General features: G+C 48.2%; 1 protein-coding gene across 10 annotated transcripts in view; it reads right to left on the bottom strand.

Moving 5' to 3' along the window:
- Positions 1–25,150, bottom strand: part of CUX1 (cut like homeobox 1) — a 349,421-nt gene that overhangs the window by 291,157 nt on the left and 33,114 nt on the right. Inside the window, exon 1 of one of the 10 annotated variants that reach the window (XM_059881599.1) lies at positions 16,896–17,255. The exons of the other annotated variants lie outside the window; for them this stretch is intronic. Coding sequence (XP_059737582.1) covers positions 16,896–16,994 — 99 coding nt within the window. The 5' untranslated portion in view covers positions 16,995–17,255. Of the gene's footprint in view, positions 1–16,895; positions 17,256–25,150 lie in introns of those variants that run through there. 10 annotated transcript variants of the gene reach the window in all.

Consider the following 25,150-nt stretch of genomic DNA (forward strand, 5'->3'; position numbering starts at 1 on the left):
ACCATCCCGGCAGAGAGAGCATCTGGTGGGACAGTCCAGCAGAGCACAGGCTAGGGCTGCAGAAACTATGCTTCAGCTGGAAATCAAACCAGGTCCTCATCTCCAGGGGTGTCCATTCAAAAGATTATCTGTTGGGGGCCCCCAGAACGCTCACACAGTTCCCCCTTTCCAGCAGCCTTGCCTCCCACTGCACGACTTGCCCTCTCGGGGTTTTATTTAAGGCCAGCACTAAAGCATGCCACGACTTGGGAATCCAAGGGGCCGCAAAAGTCCAGAAATCGCTCTGTACTTGAAACGGCATTGCCAGAGCACCTCCATCCTCTACGAGCTGGGCCATAACTCATGCTCCTCTGCGGGCTGGTATGACATTCTGGTCACACCTTGCACAAGTTTCTGAGGAATGGTGATACTTCTGAACTCATGAGCGGATTTAAAAAAAAATTTTAAAGCAATCAACACCATCCCCATGGAAGATGTTTTCCTACCTGGCAGCCTGACTGTGGTGATGACACGCTGAATGCATGCAACCTCCTAGGTGTGCAGAGCGGAGACATGGGCCCGACGGTGGAGCCCACTTTGGAGCAGAGGATTTGCCACTTATTTACAACATCCCCAAAGCGGTTCAGATTCTAACCTGAATATATATTTCACACAGTACCCAAACTTTTAAATATCCACAAGAAGATTTCATTTTTATAGGCAATAAACATTAAATCTAAAGGACTGGAACATAAAAAGTGTTTTAATACCGTATAAATCACCTTTCCCGAGACAGACTACATCTCCGAGGGCTTTAAGGACTGCGATATAAATTTTTATGGCAAATTATCTACATAGAAATTATCTGCACGAGATGCACTTTCACTTTCCTTCTCATTTACATAGTGCTGACAATCTTCTCCATCACAGCGGCCGATCCACCGTGCGGGATCCAACGGAGGGGAGAAAGACCGGAGCTCAGGTGGAAGGAGCTCTCCCTTCCTTCCTTCTGCCCCCTGTCTTCGTTTGACGAAACTGGGTCTGACCATCTTTCTGCGGAAGAGTCGTTGGCTGACCTGCAACCCACACAGGGTATCTCTGGTCGAATGATGAGAGGAATGTTCTCGGGCCAGACCCCAGACGGGCATCCCTCCAGGCTTTGTTGGGCCGGGAGCCAGGACGGTTCCACAGCCTTGGAACCGGTGCTTTTAGGGCTTTCTGTGTATGAGGCAAGGCTTTCGCACACACGTGGTTTTGTTTTCTGGATTAAAACTGCAAGAGGAATCCCAATAAAAGGAAAAAACTAGGATTCTTCTACCAGAAAGCAAAATATGATAATGAGATCAACACACATTTTATTATATGAGTGAGTTATAAAGTTTACAACCTGCCCCCCAAATTCAAGGAGATGGAAAGTGTCTGCTCCCTCAGAGTTAGTTTCTAGTAAGAGAACAAGGAAAAGTAGCAAGTGTGCCTGCTTTGGGGCCTGCTATTAATCTAAGCCAGCTGTCTGAACAAGGAAAAAGAGGAAGAGTTTCTGGAACTATTCTCCCTCTTGGTTTTACTCATATAATAAATATTAAAGTTAATTTTTGAGCCTTTCATCTCGGATAGTTTGAGGCCCTTTCATGGTCTAAAAATTTAAATACAGCCTCCTTTATTTTCTTGTGGGGCCTAATTAAACAAAAATAGATTTAGCTACGCAAAACCCTGCACCAGAAATGAAAAGAAGCATTCTGGCAATTGGACACCCACCTTAACTGACTCTGGCTTGGATATATATGCATTAACAACAGACTGAGGGGAAGAGAAAAGGGCATTTGAACAATGTTTTTCAATTAAACAGTCACATTCTCATGAAATAAAAATCCACATAGATTTTTAGGCTGCATATATATAACATGGTAATGACCAGCCCACTTCCTCTGGCTCATTACAAAATTTTCTTGTTGAAGTGGCAATTTCTGCCCTGGACATCTAAATGAGGGTAATTAGAAGCCCACAGTAAGTTCTGAAAAACGGGAAAACCAGAAGACACTCTGGGATATGGTGCCAGAAACACTCTATTTCGCAAATGGAGGAGGTAACATTTTCTCTCCAGATTAAAAGACACTTGAAGTCAGCTAACAGCAGCTTGTGTAATCTTATTTAAAATGTGCTAAACCATCACACTACTTCACTAAATGGGAGAAAACAGAGAAATACTGGCCCTAAAATTAAAAGAATCTGATCAACCATCAGCTTCTAGATGCAGTTTTCTTCAGAAGTCCAATTGCCCCCAACTTGCCGGAGACCAGCTCAGAGCAAGCAGGTGGACAGAAAGAAACTCTCCACTGAAACTCAAAAAATATGCTCTGGGATCTGACTCATTCAACAAGCCCTGAGTGAGTTGCCCACCTGTGATAAGTCAATTTGTAGAAACAAAAAGCTAACATGGCCACTGCCCTACCCACTCAGAGCTTCCAGTCCACATAGTGCAAAACAAAAGACACAGCCCAGATAATAAACAGCGACAACCACAACAAAGCCTTTGAACTAGTTCAATCTAACATTCATTGACACTCTGAAGTGGAGGAGTTGAGGAAAAAAACAGATGCTCTCCATACAGAGATCCAACACCTACAACAACTGGTTTAAAAACCAAAATGTCACCACTTCTTTGAATTTAGGGGGAAATAAATGTAAAGGACTACTGCCCCCAAGATTAATCAATCCTAAAGGAAATCAACCCTGGATATTCATTCACTGGAAGGACTGATGCTGAAGCTCCAATACTTTGGCCACCAGATGCAAAGAGCCAACTCACTGGAAAAGACCCTGATGCTGGGAAAGATTGAGGGTGGGAGGAGAAGGGGATGACAGAGGATGAGATGGTTGGACAGCATCACTGACTCCATGGATGTGAGTTTGAGCAAACTCCAGGAGATAGTGAAGGATAGGGAACCCTGGTGCACTGCAGTCCATGGGGTCGCAAAGAATCGAACATGGCTTAGCAACTGGACAATTGCCCCCAAGATCACCACTGAATCCAACACCCCCAAATTTGGAATTCAAGTAAGTCTGAACGTCTGTTCTGAGCTGGAAGGAGATCCAGTCTCAGACTCTGGGGCACATTCCAAACAGTCAGTCTTCCTGGGCGGCAGCTCTAAATGATATGATTGAAGAACGTGTTTCTAGTGTTTACATCTAATAGTTAAATGTCTTTGAGAAAAGAATTACAGGATCTGTAGTAATTCTAAAACCTACCTCCATAAGAAAGTGTTCAAAATGCAATACAAAAACATTATTTAAAAAGAAGAAAAAAAAATCTGCAAATCTGCTAAATAATCTAACACGAAACAAGAATTAAGACATCCTACTTAAGTGACAAAGAAGAGTCAAAAATAAGAAGCAAGCAACAGCTTAAACGATGTCAAGCCACACTTCAGAAATAAAAAAGATCTCATGTTCGCATGTAAAGTGAGAAGGGGTAGATGGTAAAAACCATAGCCATGGAAAAGGATCAAGGTTAACATGGCCAATTCATTAAATAAATAACAATTAAATCATAGTTCAAATAATTACAATTCAAAAGGAGGAAAACAGATTTGTGTTCTAAGCAATTAGTGCAAATGCACAAATAGAATTGATCTCCTACTTTTTCAGCCAAACCTTTATATAAATGTTTTATATAAGAGACCCACCATCTTGCTTCATGCTGACCCACAAAAGTAGAAGCTTAAAAACCTAAGGGGCACGTTTTGCTCTGATCCCGCGTATCCGTCTAGTGTAGGGCTCTGCCAGGCAGTCTGCACCCCCCAGCCCTGTCTCCTGCCCAGGGTTGTCCAGCTGGTTCTGAGCCAAGGGAGGCAGGTGGGGGAAGGGAGGGGGGAAGATAGAGGAGAGGAGGAGGGGAGGAGCCCTCCTGCAGGTCTACTCTGACCCCTCAGCTCTCCATTTTGGTCACCAGCTGGGGATTTTGGTTCCTCTGGAACTGATGGCCTGCTCTCTCAACCTGGGCCCTCTTATCAATGTGCCAGGGTGGGGTTCCTGCTCTGAGCAGTCTCTGGATCTCTGAGTACTCACCTGTCTCCTGTCCCACTAACTAGGCCTCCTTGATACTAACACCGGTCCATCTGGAACCCCACCTTTCTCCTAGCGTTTTCCTTCTTCCAGTGTGTTCCTACTGCTGGTGTCCCCTCTCCACCCCACTGCATGCCAGCAGGAATGGTTCTACTCTTAGGGCAGCTGTGTCTCTGCCACACAGGCCCTGGAGCCCTGTCTAAGCTAAGCGGGGGTGGAAAAGCTTGGGTTTTCAGAAAATAGACAGCATCTCCCACCATTTGGGTTCAAAGAGTTTCAGTTTGCGTGCAACCAGCAAAAATATGGTATTTACAATTCCAAGGTTCCTTCTTCTGAGAAATTATTTCCTGAACACTTCACAAGCACTGGATGTCTTAGAAGAAAATTCTGGTGTACTTCTCTCAAATCTATTTTATGAATCCTTTAAAGTTTATCGGGCTTCCCTCATAGCTCAGTTGGTAAAGAATCCGCATGCAATGCAGGAGACCCTGGTTCGATTCTTGGGTCAGGAAGATCCACTGGAGAAGGGACAGGCTACCCACTCCAGAATTCTTGGGCTTCCCTTGTGGCTCAACTGGTAAAGAATCCTCGGGCAATGCGGGAGACCTGGGTTCGATCCCTGGGTTGGGATGATCCCCTGTAGAAGGGAAGGGCTACCCACTCCAGAATTCTTGGGTTTCTCTGGTGGCTCAGCTGGTAAAGAATCCACGGGCAATGCGGGAGACCTGAGTTCTATCCCTGCATTGGGAAGATCCTCTGGAGAAGGGAACAGCTACCCACTCTAGTATTCTGGCCTGGAGAATTCCATCGGCTGTATAGTCCATGGGGTCACAAAGAGTTGGACACGACTGAGTGACTTTCACTTTAAGTTTATTAAGCTTTCACTTTAAAGCTCATTAAAATGAAAAACTATAAAGGACAGGGGGGAAAAAGCCTAATGTGCACCTGGAGACAAGGTTTTGTGAGACAGGGAGAAGGCATCGGATGGCGAACAGGGGATGAAGGCGATGCTCTTCCAGAAACCATCCTGGTGGAAAGATTCTCTCTCTCTGAGCATCAGTTTTCTAACCCGCAAAAGAAGAGTGACAGTAACTCTGTAGGATTTTTTTACAACTGATTATATTCAGTAAACATTAATGACCAATTCCTATGCGCCAGATCCTGGGGAGAAAGGAAAAACTGGGCTTCACTCATTCACTATTTCATGCATGCATGCAGTTTGGGAGTTGAAATGATCAGAGTCAATGAGACAGTCAAGCTAACAGTATAGATAGGGAGAAGGACAATAAACCAAAGGTGTTAAAATTTTATTTAGAAGTAATTATGAGTATACAGATATCTACAAGTCCAGAAACAAATATACATTTCATTTATTATCCAGTGGAATTGAAAAAGACAAAGCACAGTACAAGGAAACACTGAAAAATGTTTAGTAGGGTCAGTCCCTCAGTTGTGTCTGACTCTTTGCAACCCCATGGATTGTGGACCACCAGGCTCCTCTGTCCATGGGATTCTCCAGGCAAGAATACTGGATTGGACTGCCATTCTCTTCTCCAAAAAATGTTTACTGAACTTACTGACCTAACCCTCAATGAGCTTTATCCTTTAAGTCCCTGAATTCAACTTCACACGTCAGTTTCTTGGCATTGGATGTGTTCTCCTGGGGTGAGCATACATAGGGGCCCATAATCAGTGGTGGGGTGGGGTAGGGGGCACATACACCAGAAGACACCTAAGAACTGTAAGCTTCAAGGCAAAATAAAGGTCATTTCCACCACCAGGTACAGAGGTGGGATTTGGTTTTTCGGTCCATGGATACTAAGAAGAAGAAATGACATCAGAGAACAAGTTCCAGAGAAGGACGGAAAAACCAAATGCTTTACTGGCTTGTACACATGGGTGGCAGTTGTGGGTTCGGCCCTGCCCATGGGCTTCTTCCGAAGGCCCCATCCGGGTCTGGGGACACCCATGGCCTTGGGTCCATGCAAGTGCTCCCAACACTGATCCTAAGTAGCTCTCACCCACCCCTGTGCACACATAATTCAGAGAGGTGACAAGAAGTGAGTGGTTGCAAAGACAAGTGAGATTCTGCCATGCCAGGGGACCTCCTAGAAACCTCCACTAGCAGAAGCTTCCCCTGCTGAGCCCACCAGCCTAGAGGTGATGACTCCCAACAGTGTCCCTCACTGACCCTGTTTGTAAGGACACATGTTCCCGGGCACAACTGCTTTCCCTGATCCACAGTTGGGACGGGTGGGGGCTACATTGTGGCTGAGTGCTGGGGGCTCTTTCATCACCGTGAAACAGCGTTAGACTCGGGAGGGCTGGAAAACATGTGTCAGCTCTTAAGCCACCTTCACGTGGCAACATGGGAACCACCACCACCACCACATGGCAACAGAAGAGAGTGACCCAGAGCCTGTGGGAGGAAGGGGGGCTCCCCCAAAAGCCAGGCCTGCCTGACTGCCAAGGAGCAGTGGTGCCTGGAGGATGGTAAGGCCCTGCAGGGTTCCCGAGGCTGGGACTGGCACTGAGGAAGGGAACCCTGGCACAGCAGGCTCAGAATGGCGTGGGCATTTGGGTCCATCACAAGATGGGAGAGGCTCAGAAACTCTTCAGCTGCCTCCCCCAGTGTGTCTTCCCAAGGGGCACCGGCCCCCAGCCTCATTTCCCTCTGCTGTGAATGTAGCTTGTGAGGACTGAGTGAGCTAGAAGGTGAGAAGCACACAGAACAGCCCCTGACACAAAGTAAATATTCTCTAAGTGTGGGCTGTGGAGATTATTCCTTGAAGCCAACAGCCTCATCAGGAAAAGCCAGGTGGGACGCCCCTGGTGGTCCAGTAGCTAAGACTCTGCGCTTCCAATGCAGGGGGCCCGGGTTCTATCCCTGGTCAAGGAACCAGATCCCCCATGCAGCAACTAAAAGATCCTGAATGCCGTGGAGAAGATGCACATGGGATGCACGTTGCAACCAAGACCCAGTGCAGCCAAATATATTAAAAAAAAAAAAAAAGCCAGGCAACATAGCCTTGGAAAACATGGATATTTCTTAAATAATTCACGAGATACAAAGCAGAAATCACAACAGCACTGAGCTGGGCCTTTAAGGTCACAAGGCCTCTGAGGTCCAGGGTCCCCAGGGCAGGATCCTCCAGGCTCTGATTCCTTCTTTCCCCCCTCCTCCCCTCTGAGCCACAGGAAGAAACTGCCTCTCCAGCAGCGTCACTCCAAAGGCCTCCTAGACTTCCCTAACACTGCAGCAGGAGCCATGGGGGCATGTGGGCACCTGCCTCGGCTCCCCCTCCTGGCTGGAGAGCCTCCTTGGTGAGACAGGGTGCATGCAGCCCCGTGCAGGGCACCCCTGAACCTGAAGCCTTCATCACTCCTCGGTGAACTGGAAGGTTTCTCCCAGCCTCCGGCCAAAGGAAACAGACCTCAGAACATTGGCCACATGAAAGGCCTGCGTGTAAAAATAATTCAGTTCAACAAATATTTCCGCTACATGCAAATCCCAGAAAGAGGCACAGTGGCTGAGGGCACCTGGAGTGAGTGGGGGAGGCCAGCACTTCAGAGAACCTAGAACCTAGGGAGGACATGAACGAGCGTTCCGGCTGCCACGGCATCACCAGAACTAAGCAGGAGAGGAGCCCAGGATTCCACAAGGCAACAGGGGAAAACGGCTTCGAATCACTGAAGGTCTCATTAGAACAAATCCCCTGTTTATCCAACATGTGTGGTGTCACTGCGTAAATATCCATTTAAGCACCAAATCAAGTTTTAAGCACTTCTGTGCTAAAGTTGATGTTCTATAATGCATAGGACTTGGCAAAAAGGGAGAGGGGGCAAAAAAAAAAGGAACATTAAACAGAATTAACTGTAATCCATGAAACTGACAATCGCATGTAGTTTTGTCTCAAAACTCCTCCCATCAGCTGTTCTGCTCTCCGGGAGAAAAGTCTGGGTGGGCTGGGACAGCGGGGCTGGGAGTTTAACAACACCTATCTCTTAAACGATGACCTGTCCAAAACAGAGGAGGCCCCTGTCGGGCGCGGGGCATACTGCCTTTCCACCCCATCTATAAACTATGCCTGCAGCAATCATGGATTAAGACATGGGAGAGGAGAAGAGAGTTCTGGAATCACAAATTTCTGGGGCTCCGACAGGACAACTCTACAGATAAGAACAGAGATCTCCAGGTCCACAGCCAGGGGCTCCAATCCCCCGAATTCCCCAAGAGCACCTGGCCCATTGTGGGGGCTCTGAACAGTAGCTAATAAAAAGCACAACGATAAATAGAAAAAGCCTTCTGAACGACAGCCAACTCTGTCTGTATGTACAGATTATAAACATTGCACACAAGCCAACAATTTCTATATTATGTTAGTTTCATCCCAATATAATTTTCAATAGCACTGTTGTAAACAGAAATTACTGGCAGGATTCTGATTAAAAGGAGGGCAGCATTCCCCATTCAGACTGTGTGACAGACTCACCCCATAATGTAAATAACTTGATTAAAAAAAAAAATCAGGGTGATGAGCATCACTCCTACACATGAAAAATTGGTGAAACAGGAAGATTAAATGAACAGCCCTCCCTTGCACAGCCTAGGACTTTAAAAGCCAAGCCAGCAAGGCTGAGGTCTGGAATCAGTCGCCGATCTGGATCCTCTAGTCCTGGTTTCCAGTGACTCAGGGCTATGCATAAATTAAACAACAAAGGTGGCAAGAAGAGGTGCTGTTACTTGCAATACACAGAATCAGGCCTACAAAAACTTCATCCTTAATGTCCAAATCCTGGGACTACCTGCCCGCTGAGGGGAGGCAGGGGCCAGCCTGTCCACTGCTGCTGGAGGTCCAGGCCTCCAAGGACTCTGGAGGCCACCAGGTCATCAAAAGAGCTAGACTCTGACCAAAGAGCCCAGCTCAGAGCAGGGATCCCACACACAGATTCTTTTGCTGGGTCCTCCTGAAGCTGTGTATTAGGGGCTGCACAGTGTTGTGGGTGACACACTGCTTGAGGCCTGGAGGTTCAAAGACAAAAGCTAGTGAAAGAAAAGAGGCCACAGGTTCTGAACAGAGACCCAAAAAGGGCACTGTGGCTTTACTTCCATGAACCACTTCCTTTAAGATCTTTGTTTCCTATGACTAAGTCACATTAACAGTATTTGATAATCATCACAAATTTTCACTTTAATTTCAGGAAAACAGGTCTCTGGTAAGAGACCATCTTTGCTAACTAGACTAACCCCGAAGCTTGGTGTGGGGTGCTCCAGGTGCTCCCGTGAGCCAGGCACCCCTCTCTAGCAGGGAACACTGGGGGACCAGCCACTGTCACATCACCAAGTCCATGGACTAAATGGCTTACTGTTTCTGCTCATTTATTTGCCAGCCTTATCAGCCTCTTTCTGTAGGAGGTAAGTTCCTCTCTCAGCAACTGACTGTGCTCCTAACAAATGCAGCTCACAGTACTGGGCGACGTGAACCCTCTCATCTAATTTCCCAACCCCAGAGGGTGACAACGATAGACAGACATCACCCTGACGGACGTGTGCCCGGCATTCTCCTAGTGCAGCGTTATAGAGAGCACTGCTGTGTTGAGACTGCACCACCATCCTGGGCTTCCCAAGTGACCCAGTGGTTAAAGAACCCACCTGCCAAGCAGAAGACACGGTTTGATCCCTGGATTATGAAGATCCCCTGGAAAAGGAAATGGCAACCCACTCCAGTGTTCTTGCCTGGGAAACGCCATGAACAGAGAGGATCCTGGTGGGCTACATACAGTCCATGGTGTCACAAGAGTCGGACACGACTGAGAGACTAAACAACACCGTCCCAGGAGGTACTTTCTTAGACAAGGACCCCAGTTCAGATATATTGAGCACCAGGCCCTGGGCCCCACAGCCAGAGCCCAGCCACCAGCTCAGGACCAACCTCTCCATTCCCCATTGGCCTGCCTCCCGGGAGGGCAGGGACAGGGCTGTCAGGGCAGAGATGCTGGTCTGAGCTGGATTCGGTGTGCTGTGTGTCAGTGTTTCCCTTCAGAGGTCCATCCAGCCCAGATGAGAGCAGGTCACTGGCCCATCTCCCTTCCCATTACAGGGGGCCTCTCCCCAGCACAGGGCTGACACCAGGGACTGAGGCACACACCCACATGGGGGGTGGCCAGGGGACAGCCAGGGTGCTATTACCTCAGTGGTCCCTTCTTCCCCAGCGCACTGTCCCAGGATAGGTGCTTGGCCTTTCAAGGGGAAATGAGCTTCATTTGATTCAGTCTGTGACTTGGCTCTGGTATGACAGGATGACTCAGCCATCCTATAGATGTGTAGGGCTGAGCCAAGATTATTATTCCTCCCTCCTTCCTCAAAAACCACCCCCTGCAAGGAAGTTTCTGGATGCCCAAACAACAGAGCCCTCATCCCTCCTTCTCTGCCTGCAGAAGACCCTCTCAGAGGATGCAGTGGGGTCCAACAGGTTCTGTCAAATCGCTGGAAAGGCAGGGAAAATTCTTGACAAATCGGCGGCGTCAGAAAATCAATTCCCAAATGCCATGTAATTCACCGACAAGCCCACCGGGGCATTTGGATTGAATGGGAAAGGATTTCTTTCCTTAAAAAGGACCAAGATAAGAGCAAGAAAACATATTTACATTTTGTCTGCCGACCCGAGCTCTTGAGCTGGCGAGCAGGAGTAATGAGAACAGCGCGTCACAAACAACCCGGGCCTGCCAGCGATGAAAATTAATGGGAAGGTAAAGAGCTTCTTTTGATGCTGGAAAGGCTCCAGTAAAAACTGGTCTGTACATGGGAACACGGTGTCAGACTAAGAGAGAATCAGCTTGTCTGACTTGTGGTTTTCTTGACAACATTCATCTTCTCTTGGCCTGATACAGGGCAATTAGTGCTTGTCAGCTGAATCATGTGTTATTAAGATCATTCAGGCATTTTTTAATTACGGTGAGCGAGACAGACAGTAATGAGATCTCCAGCAACTTTAACTTCCCACTTCCTTTTCAGATAAATCTTAAGCTGCTTTTTTTTCTCTCTCGTGATGTTTCAAAAGAATTATTTATTCCTGCAGGTACATACATGTAACCGGGCCCCAGCTTTCGCCACCTCCACATAAAATATCAACTGCTGGGGGGCTCCCTGCAAATCAATTGGACAAAGATACCTTTCTTAAACATCTGCTCCCTCTGGTTGGACACAGGATGGGCAATTTCTGCCCGAGAAAGTTGCTCTTAACAGAAGACTCTGTCCTGGAGGTCTCTTTGGATCTGCAGGGCTCTCCACCCTGGGCTTCTTGTCAGCTGGCTTCTTCCCGCCTGCTCCTCAAGGTTCCCAGCCTGTGCTTGACCTGCCTCTCCATCCTCCCTCCAAAACCCACTCTTCTGTGAGCTTTTCCAATTGGGTGACATCAAAAACCCAGGAAGCATAAAAATGATTTACTTTGCTTTTATAGTCTATATTTCATTCTATTTGCTTTTAAATTAACAATTCTCAAAAAGGTTAAAGTGTAGTATCTGGTTCCACTTGAATCTGGGGTTCATAATTTTTGTCGTTTTAAATGTTCCCTTCCATCGATATTTCATGAAGGAAATAATTTCCTTTCCTGGGAGACTTCAAATTTTTATGGAACCCGGCCTTTCTCTTTATACAGCCAGGAGCCAACGGGAGTTCGGAGCTATTCCTGGGGCGCCATCTGTTTCTTTACGAGGCCAGTGAGAGGGGTCTGGGGGAGGTGTGATAAGGAGGAAAGGCCCCCAAAGCCCACTCCTGCACCCCTTCCTCCTGACACTCAGAGCACTGGCGTTTCTAACGTGGCTGGTCCTAAGGACTGTGGGCTTCTGCACATTTCACAAGGAGCTTCCAGCAACAATCTCCACGTCAGATTAGGACTTTCTGAAAGGCAAATTCTCCAAACCCTCTGACCCATTCCTAGGAGTATTTTTAGGAAAGCCATTTTAAAAGATCCTTTCCCTAAGTTGGTTCACAGTGTTCCTTTCAATGGAGCACATTATATAATGCATTCTGGATGTTACTGTGTTTTGATTTTGAGTCTTGTGTGCTTTTAGCTGGTTTTATTTTTTTCAAGCAAGCCTCCCCCTGCAGGTGCTCAGACCTTTCTGGACCAGGTGTGCACTACATCCACAAGCGAAGCCATCTTTCCCTTCTGTCCCAGTTGACTCCTGTTTTTTCCCACCCTTCACCAATGTCCACAGTGGGGGAAGATCAGAGCATGATCCTACCGTTCCCTCTCCCCCATGCAAAGACACGTGTGCTTGGTGACCACAGCTCACCTACCCGGATGCCTCCCATGGAGCCACTGTGCTGCCTCTGGGCAGGAGCAGACCCTCCAGGCAACCTGCCAAGCACCAGGCGAGACCCCTTCCATCTCCTGGCAGAGCTAGGTTGTGGGAGAGGAGAACCACGTGGAGTCTCAGAAATAGGCAGACCAACCCTCAGGTGGGCCAGGCAAGCCTACTGTGGGGTCACACTGCCCGAGCCTCAGGGAGGCAACAAGCCCAAGAAAAAAAGCTGAAGACCACTGAAGCCACACAAGACCAATCTCATCCAAAAAGACCAGCTTCATCCAGAAAGGGGCCCCTGAGAAAGAAATTTTGAAATGCCAATGGTTGGAATATGTTTATCTAGAAGAATAAAGCAGAAAGTTATATTACGCTCAACAGCTCCAAACTAGAAATAAAATAGGGAGGAGAGAGGGTAGGAACCCTCCTAATTTCAAAGTGTTTTTTTAGAGGAGACCACTCTTGGGCTTCCCTAGTGGCTCAAATGGTAAAGAATCTGCCTGCAACGCAGGAGACCTGAGTTCAATCCCTAGGTCGAGAAGATCCCCTAGAGAAGGAAATGTTAACCCAGTTCAGTATTCTTGCCTGGGGAATACCACAAACATAAGAGTCTGGTGGGCTACAGTCTATGTGGTCACAAAGAGCTGGACACAACTGAGCGATTAACAGTTTCACTCTTGCACAGGGTAGATGATTTTAAAATATTTGTCTGTTAAAGCCATCAGAAAGGGACCTGGGGTGGGGCAGGGAGAGAGTCAAGGTCACCCAAAACTACCAGGTAGCGCCCTTCCTGTGTCCCCACAGGCACCTGTGAACTCCTCCTGGACTCACTCCACGGCACCAGTCAGCCCCGGGGCACTGTCTCCCAGAGGAGTTCGCAAAGAAGACCCTGAAACCCAAAGATGCCAGATACTTAAGCTCGTAGGTCTATGTCACTTGCAATGAACAGACAGGGCCCAGATCCCCTATCACAAGGCAAACAGGCTCCAGACCCTAACAGTGTACTGAAGAAGAGAGTTTCTTCTGCTTAAAAACTTTAAGTTACTCTTGGACCATTTTTTTCTCCTTACTCACAAAAAAATTTTTTAACTACATTGTATTAAAAAGTATCAGTTTGCTTTCATGGTTTGGGAGCCAAACTATTCTTAACAAAGCTGTGTGAAGGTGGGCTTATCTGAACCACCTAGATCCTGGCGGGAACTTCACTGATGACTCCTCCAGCTGTGGTGGGGCTGCAGCCCACAGGGGCACTGCCGCCACTTCCCTTCTGGGCCGTGCCTGCACTTTGTCATCTCAGCTGTGATCATTTCAGTTCCTCAAGCTCTGCATTGTCAGACCGTTTACCCTGAACCCCAGTCAGCCACACCACAGTCCATGGCTGTCTCTGTGGGAGGTCAGGCTTCTAGAAGGCCTCGTGGCTTTCCTGGTGGCTCATGGAGAGCCACTGCCCATCCCTAAAAGGAAGTGGTGTTATTTCAGGGGGGAGGGGAGGAGGGATCTCACATTGGGGTACTGAGGGGAGAGTCCTCACCGATGCACAGCTCGCCAGATGGTGAAGGTACAGCTATCCCTATCAGGGAGTACCATGGTGCTCTGAGAGAGAGACAGAAAACGGAAATAGAGGGCTTCCTTGGTGGCTCAGTGGTAAAAGAATCTGCCTGCCAACGCAGAAGACACCGGTTTAATCCCTGATCCAGGAGGATCCCACATGCCGCGGGGCAACTAAGCCCGTGCACCACAACTACTGAGCCCGTGCTCTAGAGCCCAGGAGTCCCAAGCACTGAGCCCGCACGCCCTAGAGCCTGTGCTCCGCAACAAGAGAAGCCATTGCAATGAGAAGCCTGTGCACGGCAACTAGAGAGTAGCTCCTGCTCACCTCAGCTAGAGAAAAGTCTGTGTAGCAACAAAGACCCATCACAGCCAAAAATAAAGAAATAAAATTACTCAAAAAGAAAACAGAAACAGAATTTTCTGCTTTCATGTCCTGATTTGGAAAGTCTAAGGAACACCAATCATTTTTAAAAATTAAAAAGCAAAGTGAAGAAAAGTATGCACAGCATGCCAGACTATGTGTAGATAAGGAAAAAATAACATACTTGTATTTGTTTCTGTGTATAAAGAAACTCAGGAAGATACACAAAGAAATCAACAATGGGAGAGGAGCAGTTCAAGGCAGATAGACTTGTCTTTATGTGTTTTTTTTTTTTTGCAGGGGGAACCATGAGATGTTACTCAAAAGAAAAAAGTTAATACAAGGAATTTAGTGCAATTGCTGCTGTAAAGTAGTCCAATGTTTCTGGGAAGTTTGGGTAATAAGTACTCGTTTCTGACTCTGTGTGACCCCATAGACGGCAGCCCACCAGGCTCCCCCGTCCCTGGGATTCTCCAGGCAAGAACACCGGAGTGGGTTGCCATTTCCTTCTCCAATGCATGAAAGTGAAAAGTGAAAAGTGAAAGTGAAGCCTCTCAGTTGTGTCCGACTCTTAGCGACCCCATGGACTACAGCCTATCAGGCTCCTCTGTCCATGGGATTTTCCAGGCAAGAGTACTGGAGTGGGGTGCCATTGCCTTCTCCGAACAAGTACTCAAAGTCTTAAAAATATACACACACTGTTCACTCAGCACTTCTGCTTCTGGAAATTTAACCTGAGGAAATAATCAGACATTAAAAGTAATTTTAAAAGATGCATAGATGCACAAGGATGTTCATCCAAACGTAGTCTTTTTTGTTGTTGTTTAGTCACTAAGTCGTGTCTGACTCTTTTGTGTATTAGTACAAAGTTGAAAAAGAGAACAATTTAATGAAAGACAGGAAATCAGTGAAATATTATGTAATGGGTAATTTCAACAAACGGCATGTTAATCTTTCTAAACTAACACTGGGAGATATACTTAGTAGCACAGCAAACTCCAAGCTGCTGAGAGATTTGTTAGCAAACGGTATCCAAAGTGTTCTTCCATCAGCTGGTGTCCTAAGCCCTTAGCCAAGGAAGCGTCTGGAAGGCCTTACACCAGAATGCGAACAAGAACAGGATGAGGGGTGACTTTTTATTTCCTTCATCCTATGTTTTTATAGATTCTTATTTTTACTAGCATTTCTTACTTTTTCAAAGCACAAAATCATTTCCACTTTGCAAAAAACGAACAAACAAACCACCCCCAAAACACAAGGCCAGGTTCAATAGCTGATTTTCCTCTGTCAGTGCTAGGACATTAGAAGGCCTATACAACCGATGAAAGACCAGGAAGAGATGAGCACTGGCCCAGGCAGGGAGAGGGACACATTTGAGCACTTCAGTGACGGTCTCTCCCATCATCGGTCCTGATCAGCCTCAGACCAGGTGCGGGAAACAGAAATAAACCTGACACAGCAAACACAAGACCACAGGCTGCAATGAGGGGCTGGAGGAGCACAAGGTTGTCATTCCCCTCTTCGCTTTCCTGCTGTGTTGGGCACAAACCGTTCTCTGGCTTATCACAGGGCGGTGTAACAAAAATACATTCAACAGCAATTAACCACCACATCTTAAGAGCCAAGTGTTTTCAGTTAATAAAAAGCTCTGCTTATAATAAGAGCAATCCTTGTCTGATCCAAAGCAGCTAAAATTGAAGCTTTCATCCTCATGTCTCATGAATGAGTAGCAACATTTTCTAAAACAACAACAACAAATCAGCTTCCAGGTATCTTCCCTGAGAGGATCAAAGAGGTCTGGGTGTGGACCCCAGCTCCAGGGCTGAATAACAACCGCCCCTTCCCCACCTGTAAAGCAGCGGGGCTTCAAGGCCTGGTTAGGACACGAGACACAGCAACAAAGACCAGAGGGTCCTGTCAACCTAGCCTCCTCTTCCTGCCTCCTACGATTTCTAACCAGAATCTTTCGAGATTATGATGGTCTCGCACCCGCACGTGGTTTGAGCAGCGGAATAAAGTCTTATCAACAAATGCCATGCATCCCTTCTTGACTCTCGGGGGTCGTCAGCCCTGCTCAGGGTGAAGAAGTGGGAGGGGGGACGCCCTTAACCCTGTGCTCCACGATCCCAAGTTACTTCCTTCAGGTGAATCTGTGTTCAACGGTCTTAACCTCATGACGCCACTGCCAGAAGGGAACCTGCCAACTTTGCTTCAAGCCTGTTGAAGTAATCTAATGGATCCCCTCCCTGCCCCTCTACCCTCTCCCCCGAGGCTGGACACAGGGCCTGGTGGTGACCAGGCGGGAACCCAGAGTCTGGCAAAACCCAGCCAAGTCTGTCGCTGACCAGCCTGGGGACTCGGGCCAGAAACTGCACATCCCAAGGAGAAGCCAGGAAAATTCGTGGACAGCCCGGAAGGACTGTCCTCAGGATCCAAAGAGATCGTGATCCTGAGACTTCCCAACAGGGCTGGGCTAACAAGGGCTGGTCTCCGAGTCTATGTGTCCTGAGTGCTTCCTTCCTTCCTCCTCCCTGAGTTATTTAACCTTGACCCTGACCACAGCTCTGAGAGAAGGCTGAGGGCGCCCAGGGACACTTCAGTCACTTTTTGAGTAAAAAGGAGATAATAACGTTACCAAGCCCAAGCTCGCTCTGCTCACGGCGCCACAGGTCAATAAATCAGGAAATGAGTTGTTGGAACAAGGAATAACGACTTGAAAGCTAGCAGACAACATGGCAGACTATCATGTCAAAAAACCATCTCCCCCACAGTCTGAATTCAGGGGCTTTTATATACGAGACGGCAGGGGGCGGGGCCCACGGAGACACCAACCAATGGCTGAGCGGGGCCACTAACGGTCGCTGGTGGACAGTTGCTCACTAACGGTCTCTTGCTTGGGGGAGGGGCCCACTGTGGTGCCAGCCAATAGCTGAGCAGGGCCGCCGCTACAGCTGGTGCCTGCCTCGCTGCCACTGCACCCTGGGCAGAAAGCTGTGGAGTCCAAAGACGTACTGGCCCCTCCAGCGATGTCCTCCTCCGGCCCTCGGCGGAGCGAGGCGTGCAGGCAGTGATGACCATGGTGGCCACGTAGAGAGGGTCACTAGGATCACCATCTGAGGAGGCGGGTGCCGTGGGCTCAGCCCGCCACTGGCCCCACCAGCTAGCCTGTGACCACCGAGGAGGCCCGGGAGCTGGCGCCCCTGGAGCCGCGCTCCCGCCTGCCCGCTTGCGCGGTGGGTGGGCGGCAGGCGCCAGGGAGGGAGAAGGGAAGGGCCCACCACACCCCGGGCTGGGGCTGGGGAGGCCACCGGTACCACTCTACCTGCCTTCTACTCACCTTTCTAAGGATGTTGTCGGGATTAACTGAATGGGGCATATTAAGCTCCTATTTCCTGAGAGAGATGGCTAGTGAGTAAAGGATATTATTCCATCAACGGCCGGCTTTAATAGCATACCCCGCAACTGGCACGACAGGAATGCACCATCTCACTCCCATCCTGACTGCAAGGAGTCTAATTCAATTAAGCCAGAATCTCATTCTGAGAAGCATCTCTAGTCGCAGAGACAATATGAAACCATCTCAGATCCATGGCCAGGATAATAGTAGGTATGTACTTTGTCAAGGATCCTGAGTATCCTAGGGGCTATACATAAGGGGGTGTGGACATCACAGGTCTTTTCTGTTCCATTCCCCTGTCCTTGTTTTTCTAGAAAATTCACTGTTACTGTACTGAAACAGAGGCAAGGACCTATTTTTCTATCAAAAGGCATAATCCAGGGACTTCCCTGGTGGTCCAGTGGCTAAGACTCCACACTCCTATTACATGGGGCCCAGGTTCAATCCCTGGTCAGGGAACTAGATTCCACAAACTGCAACTAAGATTCAGAACAGCCAAATAAATACATCATACTTTTAAAAATGAATAATAAAACAAAACATACCATTAAAAAAAAAAAAAGGCATAGGGACTTCCCTGGTGGTCCAGTGGTTAAGAATCCGCTTTCAACACAGGAGATCCCTGGCTGGGGAACTAAGCCTGTGTACCACAACTAAGATCTGATACAAACAAATAAATAAAATAAAAAGGATAAATCTCCTAATTTAAAAATAAAAAGAGGCATACTCCAAAGGAGAAAATACATCTTAGAAAAGAAAGAAAATACACCTTAAAACTCTATTAAAATGTACAGAGACCTAAAGTTTCACCTATTTCCCAATATTTAATATAAGAGACCACAAAACTTCAATAAACACAATTAAAGTCACTATAATCTTAGAATTCCTCTTGCCTGGAAAATCCCATGGACAGAGGAGCCTGGTAGGCTGCAGTCCATGAAGTCGCTGAGGGTCGGACACGACTGAACGACTTCACTTTCACTTTTCACTTTCATGCATTGGAGAAGGAAATGGCAACCCACTCCAGTGTTCTTGCCTGGAGAATACCAGGGACGGGGGAGCCTGGTGGGCTGCCATCTATGGGGTCGCACAGAGCTGGACACAACTGAAGCGACTTAGCAGCAGCAGCAGCAAAGAGCATGAAAAAGCTAAAAGGGCCCCACATAAAACACCCTGATCTTGAAAACTTTAGGCTATAAGTACAATAATTACTAAAGCCTGTTCATATACGTTCAGATAGCTAGTATACATTATTTTTTAATAATGATATATTTCAATCATCCAGGAAAGCACAAATTCTTATGTACCTATACCCAGCGTCATCAAATTCTAACATTCTGCCATATTTGTTATTAATAAAAGGATATTATAGTTGGTTAAACCCATTAAACCCACTTCAATACCATTTTCCTCCTCCCCACCACCAAAAAAAAAAAAATCACATCTCCAGAATTTGGCATTTATATTTCCCCTCAAAATCTTTCCATATTCACTAGCTTTTCATGGTGCCACGAACAACATAAAATACGGCTTTGCGTACTTAATGCCATATAAAAATAGGATCATGCTATCAAGCCCCTCAGCTGTCCCCTCCTGCTCTCTGCTGTGTCTGTGAGGTCCATCTGCACGTGCGGCCTGCCTTCTAGAACTCCCTGGACGATACTACTCTCCTCCAATGACCTCTACGTCCTCCCCAGGTGTTCACCCCTGTTCTTATGCACGTCTCCCAGAATACACACCCTCGAGCATCTCTAAGGGCACATTTCCTCTTGGAGGGAAGCTGCTCCCCTCTACCGGGCTCCTTCAAAATCCCTCTCCGAAGTGGTTGTTCTGGCTCACACACCCACCAACAGGACACAGAGATCATGCTATGAACCCTCCATGGATTCAGACTTAAAATCTTGTCACTCTGATGGGTGTTTAAAAAAAAAAGGCTTTTAGTCTTAAAAGCCATCATGTAACTGAAGCCACCCCCCTCTTAAGTCCTCATGATGTGACCAAGCCGAGCAGCATAGTGGAATCTTAGTTTCCCGATCATGGATCAAACTTGCTGATCCCTTCCTTGGAATTGCGGAGTCTTATGGCACCCCACTCCAGTACTCTTGCCTGGAAAATCCCATGGACAGAGGAGCCTGGTGGGCTGCAGGCCATGGGGTCGCTAAGAGTCGGACACAACTGAGCAACTTCACTTTCACTTTTCACTTTCATGCATTGGAGAAGGAAATGGCAACCCACTCCAGTGTTCTTGCCTGGAGAATCCCAGGGACGGGGGAGCCTGGTGGGCTGCCGTCTATGGGGTCACACAGAGTCGGACACGACTGAAGCAACTTAGCAGCAGCAGCAACCACTGGACCATCAGAGAAGGCCGGGACCAAACTGAGCAGAGCTGAGGCTTATATTCTGCTGATGAGTATGCAGGAGGGTTAACTCCACAATCTCCCCCACCTTGGGTGCTAGGATCACAGACTAAAATTAACCTTCTCTTTCTGAGCAGAAAACGTCAGAGACACAATATGGGTGTCCACCCACTCTAAGCCACTTTCACACCCTACAGACCCGCTCAGCCCCTCCATGGCAGACAGATGAGTCCAGCTACACAAATATTTATAAAGGAGATATGAGCATGGCACTAGGCAAGGGTTTTTTAAATGATTATTTACAGAGTTCATAAGCATCTATCCTAAAATTACTCATTATCAACTTAAAAAAATCAAAACTCTATACCACCCTCACAGCTTTATCTGAATAACTTTAAAAGGGGAAAAGTGAAAATTTCACCACAAAGAGAAACATCTTGTTAAACCAGCTCGGCCACTTAAGGTTAAGGAATTTGCCATCCCACATTCTTAATGAGACAGCTGTGATGTTTCAAGTTCATATTCTCGAGGTTTCCTCAAGGTGTCATGGGCCAAGGCTCCCTAGATTCTCTCATCCATTAATTTCCAGACAAGGGTTTTATGAAAGGTGGTGAAGAAGGAGCTCTGACTTCCTCCCTGCTCCCTGGGACACCTCACTCTGGGCCAGGAGGTGGGCGGACAACACTTTCTCGGCTGTAAAACATCGGGACAAGGCGGCTGCAGCTGCTCTGGCCAACGTGACCTCATGAGGGCTCCAGGGGACGAGGACACCTGTGCTCAGGTGGTTCACAGGGCAAAGGAGGGCAGGGGACAAGGACTCCGGTCAGCATGGCTGTCTCAGGAGGGCAGCCCATGCCAAGTGGGACAAGGGCCTGGCTTTCCACGTGGTGGTGGTCCCAGGAGGTAGGTGGTAGGGGGGCTGGTGAGGCTGGTGGGTGCACACAGTGGGTGGACAGTGCACTGCAGACCATGCAGACCTAAAGAAAAGTGGGAAATGATGTTCTTGTGGGGAGCAGAGCAGAGCGGGTCTCGGCAGCAATAGCTGCATTTCGCAGCAGTGGCAGGAGAAAGCCAGAAACTTGAGCAAAGCGCAGCCCTACAAGCCCTCCTGTACCTCTCTGGGCCACTCACCCATCTGCCTTTTCCACGGTGAGGTCACTAACCACCCTGTGCTCATGTATCCACCATCTACTGGGAGCCCCCAGACCTTAGCTGACCTTACACCCTCTGGCCTCCACTGCACCCTTAACTGCAAACTCCTTCCCCCGAACTCAGTCCTCAGCCTCTCTCTGCTTAAATTCTACCCCTTGGGAAACTCATCCACTTACACATGCTGCCAGGCGTGGGAGGACCTGCAGCCAGCTCTGACTTTGATCAACCTTGTGTGTTTGGTCCACAGGCTTATTAAGCACCTACTGTGTCCCAGGCACTGGGAATCGGGCAGGGACCGGACAGACCCACCCTGCCTCTTGAGCGTTTCTCTCTACTCAGGATGTCTGTCCTCCCCCACACACCTCCTGGCCTCTGGGTTTCTGACACAGAATTTGACTTGCCTCCTGGTCATGCCCAAGTGCACATGTGGGTTCATTCCAGTGTGCTCCCTCCCTACCTCCAGACAACAGTCACCACATCCTGGGTGGGGTTCCTCTTGCTCTTCTGACCTCTGTCACCACCACAGGCCATCCGCCCTCAAAGCTGGGGAGGCTATCTGCAGGGGAGTCCCTGTAGGTGAACCACCCCCTGGCGGGTCAGGCCTCAATGCCTGTGCCTGACACTCAGGGCCCTTTGCTCTCCAGCTCTCACGAATGCTTCCCTCCTCCCCAGCGCCCTTTCAGATCAGCCCAGCATCCTCAAGCACCCGTGTGTGCACAGGGGCCTTTCTCTATCAATTCCAGGAGGGCAGGCAGCTTGAACACCCCCAGCGCAAGAGGGACTGAAGTGGGGGCAGGGCCTCCCGGCACCCTGACACTGTCTGCAACTGCCAGAACCCCTGGGAACGGAGTTGGGGGCAAGTTCAAGACCCTGTGCCGGCTAGAAGAGGTTCTGGGCCACAGCGAGGCCAGGGCTCTGGGGCCAGCTCTGCAGAGGGGAATGGGAACGGATGAGACCTGTCCCAGCCAACTGAAGGGAGGGTGGGCCACCCAGGGACCAAGTCAGGAAGGACTGGACTTCTGACACTCGGACATCGAGGTAACAGATAAAGTTATGAGTGAGTGATTCTACAAAGAAGCTGACTTAAAGCGAGAGCAAATTATCTGCAGTCTGAGCTTCTGGAGACACCCAGGAATGAAGGACCAAAGGAAACGACCCAGCAGGTGAAGTGTTGGGGGGGGCCTGTGAGGAGGGCCCCCCAGGCCAGGTGTCAGGGGAGGAGGCACAGAGAATTCCCTAGTGTCCCACGTGCCTGTCCTCACCACATTCCCCCTTTCTGCCCTGCGACAGAACCTCAGGCCTGCCATGGCCACACACTTGACATGCTGGGTGTGACTTCACCCCAGAGGTTGCTGGCACCCCAGGACAAGAAAGGCTTCTGTGAGGCTCCGGCTGTGAGACACGAGACTTGGAGGCCAGACTTAAATAGCCTGCTATGAAAGCTGAGCATCCGGGACTTCCCTCATGGTCTGGTGGTTAACACTCTGCCCTTCCAATGCAGGGGGCTCAGGTTCAAACCCTGGTCAGGGAACTAAGATCCCAACATGCCACATGGTGTAGCCAAAAAAAAATTTTTTTTAATAAAAATAAAAGGGACCACCTAGAGAGCCTCCTAAACGACTGAGATGCTGACACCTGAGCTAGCCCCATCACACCCCAGCACACCTTGCTGTGCAAGGAAGCAGCCTCATTTCATCCATTGTTGGAAAATTCTTCTCCACTTTGGAAAATTTATAGAAGAAAACAGAAGGGAAAATGCTTGTAGTGATACACAGCATATTAAGTATCACCATGGAAATCACACTGAAAGTTCAAATACAACTTTTATGAAACTTCTTGAACTTTCTTACATGGCACTTTCCCCCAAAGGCCCCAGGAGTGCCTTCTTTATACACTTTGAAATCAATGAGATGCTTTGAGGGCAAAGGAAAAATCACCTTTAATGGAACATTTTACAGTTTGTGTTGTTCAGAGTGTCTCAGGGTTGAAATTCTCAAGACTCCATTTGTTACCAACGATTTAATGAGCTGCTCATTGTATCAGCCGTGAATGATCAGCAAACAACTATGCCGGCTCATTTATCTCCTCTAGTTTAATTTGAGTCCTTAAAATAAATGTTCACGTCTGCAATAAAGAGTCTGATATGATTCTTTTGTCTGGAGATTGTAAAACAAGCGTGCCAACTATTGCTGCCTTTGGTAGGTTTCAAGGTCGTCTGCTTTGCCAAGGTCTCTTAAAAACAAGTGCTGCTTTCCCTTGAAACCACTAAAATGTCAGTCCCATGAGGGCAGGTGCTGTCATTTATTCAGCGCTAATCCCAAATACCTAGCACTGTTCCTGGCCCTTACTAACCAAACAATTAAGATTCGTATAATTACTGGGTGAGTGAATTTTCCATTGTGGCCATTATACATATAGGTGAAGGTATATATCTCCCACATTCGTAAATATCTGTGTTCAGACACTAAACACAAACATGCGAATGAATGTGGCTGCCCCCCAGGAGAACATGCTACATGACCTGTGCTACGTGGCTGCTTGCTGTTGGGCCAGCAGACCACCCTTCCACTCCATCCTGCCCAGGGGCAGCAACACTGTGCATCCCTCACTGCCACCAGGAGGCGGGTACGGTTTAACCGACACCAGACTTTAACACTTGGCTCTGCCAAGGGGCCCTTCTGTCATCTGAAAATATACTAATTGACATGGGGCTCCCAATAAACACTTAATAATAGGAGAAGCGCTCTGCAAAGTGGAATTCTTAAAGGGACAGAGGCAACTTTCAGCTGAAAGAAAAGTTTAACTTAGCTAATCTGCATGAACATCAGTGCCTCTGCAGCATCCAGAAATATGTTCTCGAAAGGTCATGTGCATAAGCATTCACTGTGAAGAATAAAAACAGTTGTTCTGAGTTTCTTGACAAATAAGAATAACTGCTCTATAATAAGAGCAACTGCTGGTAGGCATGTGTAGCCAAACAAGCAGGGCTTTGTGCACCTGGCCTTCCCCACCCAAGGATCACAGCCGGGTCTGGAAGTGGGGAGGAAGGCCAAGGAGGCCAGAGCCGGCAGGAGACTGAGACCTCAGACCCAGGAATTGGGGCCCCAGCCTCATCTTCCCTCTCCCACAGTTGAGGCCATGGACAAGAACTCAACCCGTATGAGTTTCAGTTTCTTTGTGGTTAACTGGGAGGGCTAGTCCAATTTGGGGGATTCTACAAAACAAAGATGTCAAACAAACAATGTGCATTGTGAATGCGTGCATGTGTGTGTGTGCTAAGTCGCTTCAGTTGTGTCCGGCTCTTTGCGACCCCAATGACTGTAGCCCACCAGGCTCCTCTGTCCATGGGATCCTCCAGGCAAGAACACTGGAGTGGGCTGCCGTGTCCTCCGAGGGATCTTGCCAACCCTTGGGATCGAACCTGAGTCTCTTGCATTGGTAGGCGGGTTCTTTACCACTAGCGCCACCTGGGAAGCCCTGTAAGAAAACAACACTTGTGCCCACACCAACCCTGCTAATGAAATGATTTAAGGGCACACTTGGGTTGCAAATTATACTTAGATTTTAAATATGTTCCTTGATGCAAAGAGAGTCGGGATAATTACTCAAAAGGAGGAAAACCCCACCCATTTACAGGCAATTAAAGGGGAAGGGCGAAGGTCTGAGCCCGCCCAGAAGAAAACCTTCCCTGAGCACCTTGTGAGCCGGGGCGGGGCAGGGACAGGGGGCAGGGCTGCCCTTGTCAGGGTCACATTTCACAAGCAGCTGTTCTCTGTCAAACTGAAGGGCAATAGCAGGCTGGAAGGGCAGGCGAATAATCCTTGGATGGCCTGGTGGTAGTAAAGTGAACTAAACAGAATATGAATGGCATCTGCTATATGCCGCCATTTACTATGTAACCCTACCAGAGTGTAAGCTCCCTGAGGGCAGGAATCACTTTGACCTCTTTCCCCACCATTTCAGAACCAAGAAAAATGTCTGGCA

Source organism: Bos taurus, chromosome 25, assembly GCF_002263795.3.
Source record: "Bos taurus isolate L1 Dominette 01449 registration number 42190680 breed Hereford chromosome 25, ARS-UCD2.0, whole genome shotgun sequence".
Taxonomy (NCBI): Eukaryota; Metazoa; Chordata; class Mammalia; order Artiodactyla; family Bovidae; genus Bos; species Bos taurus.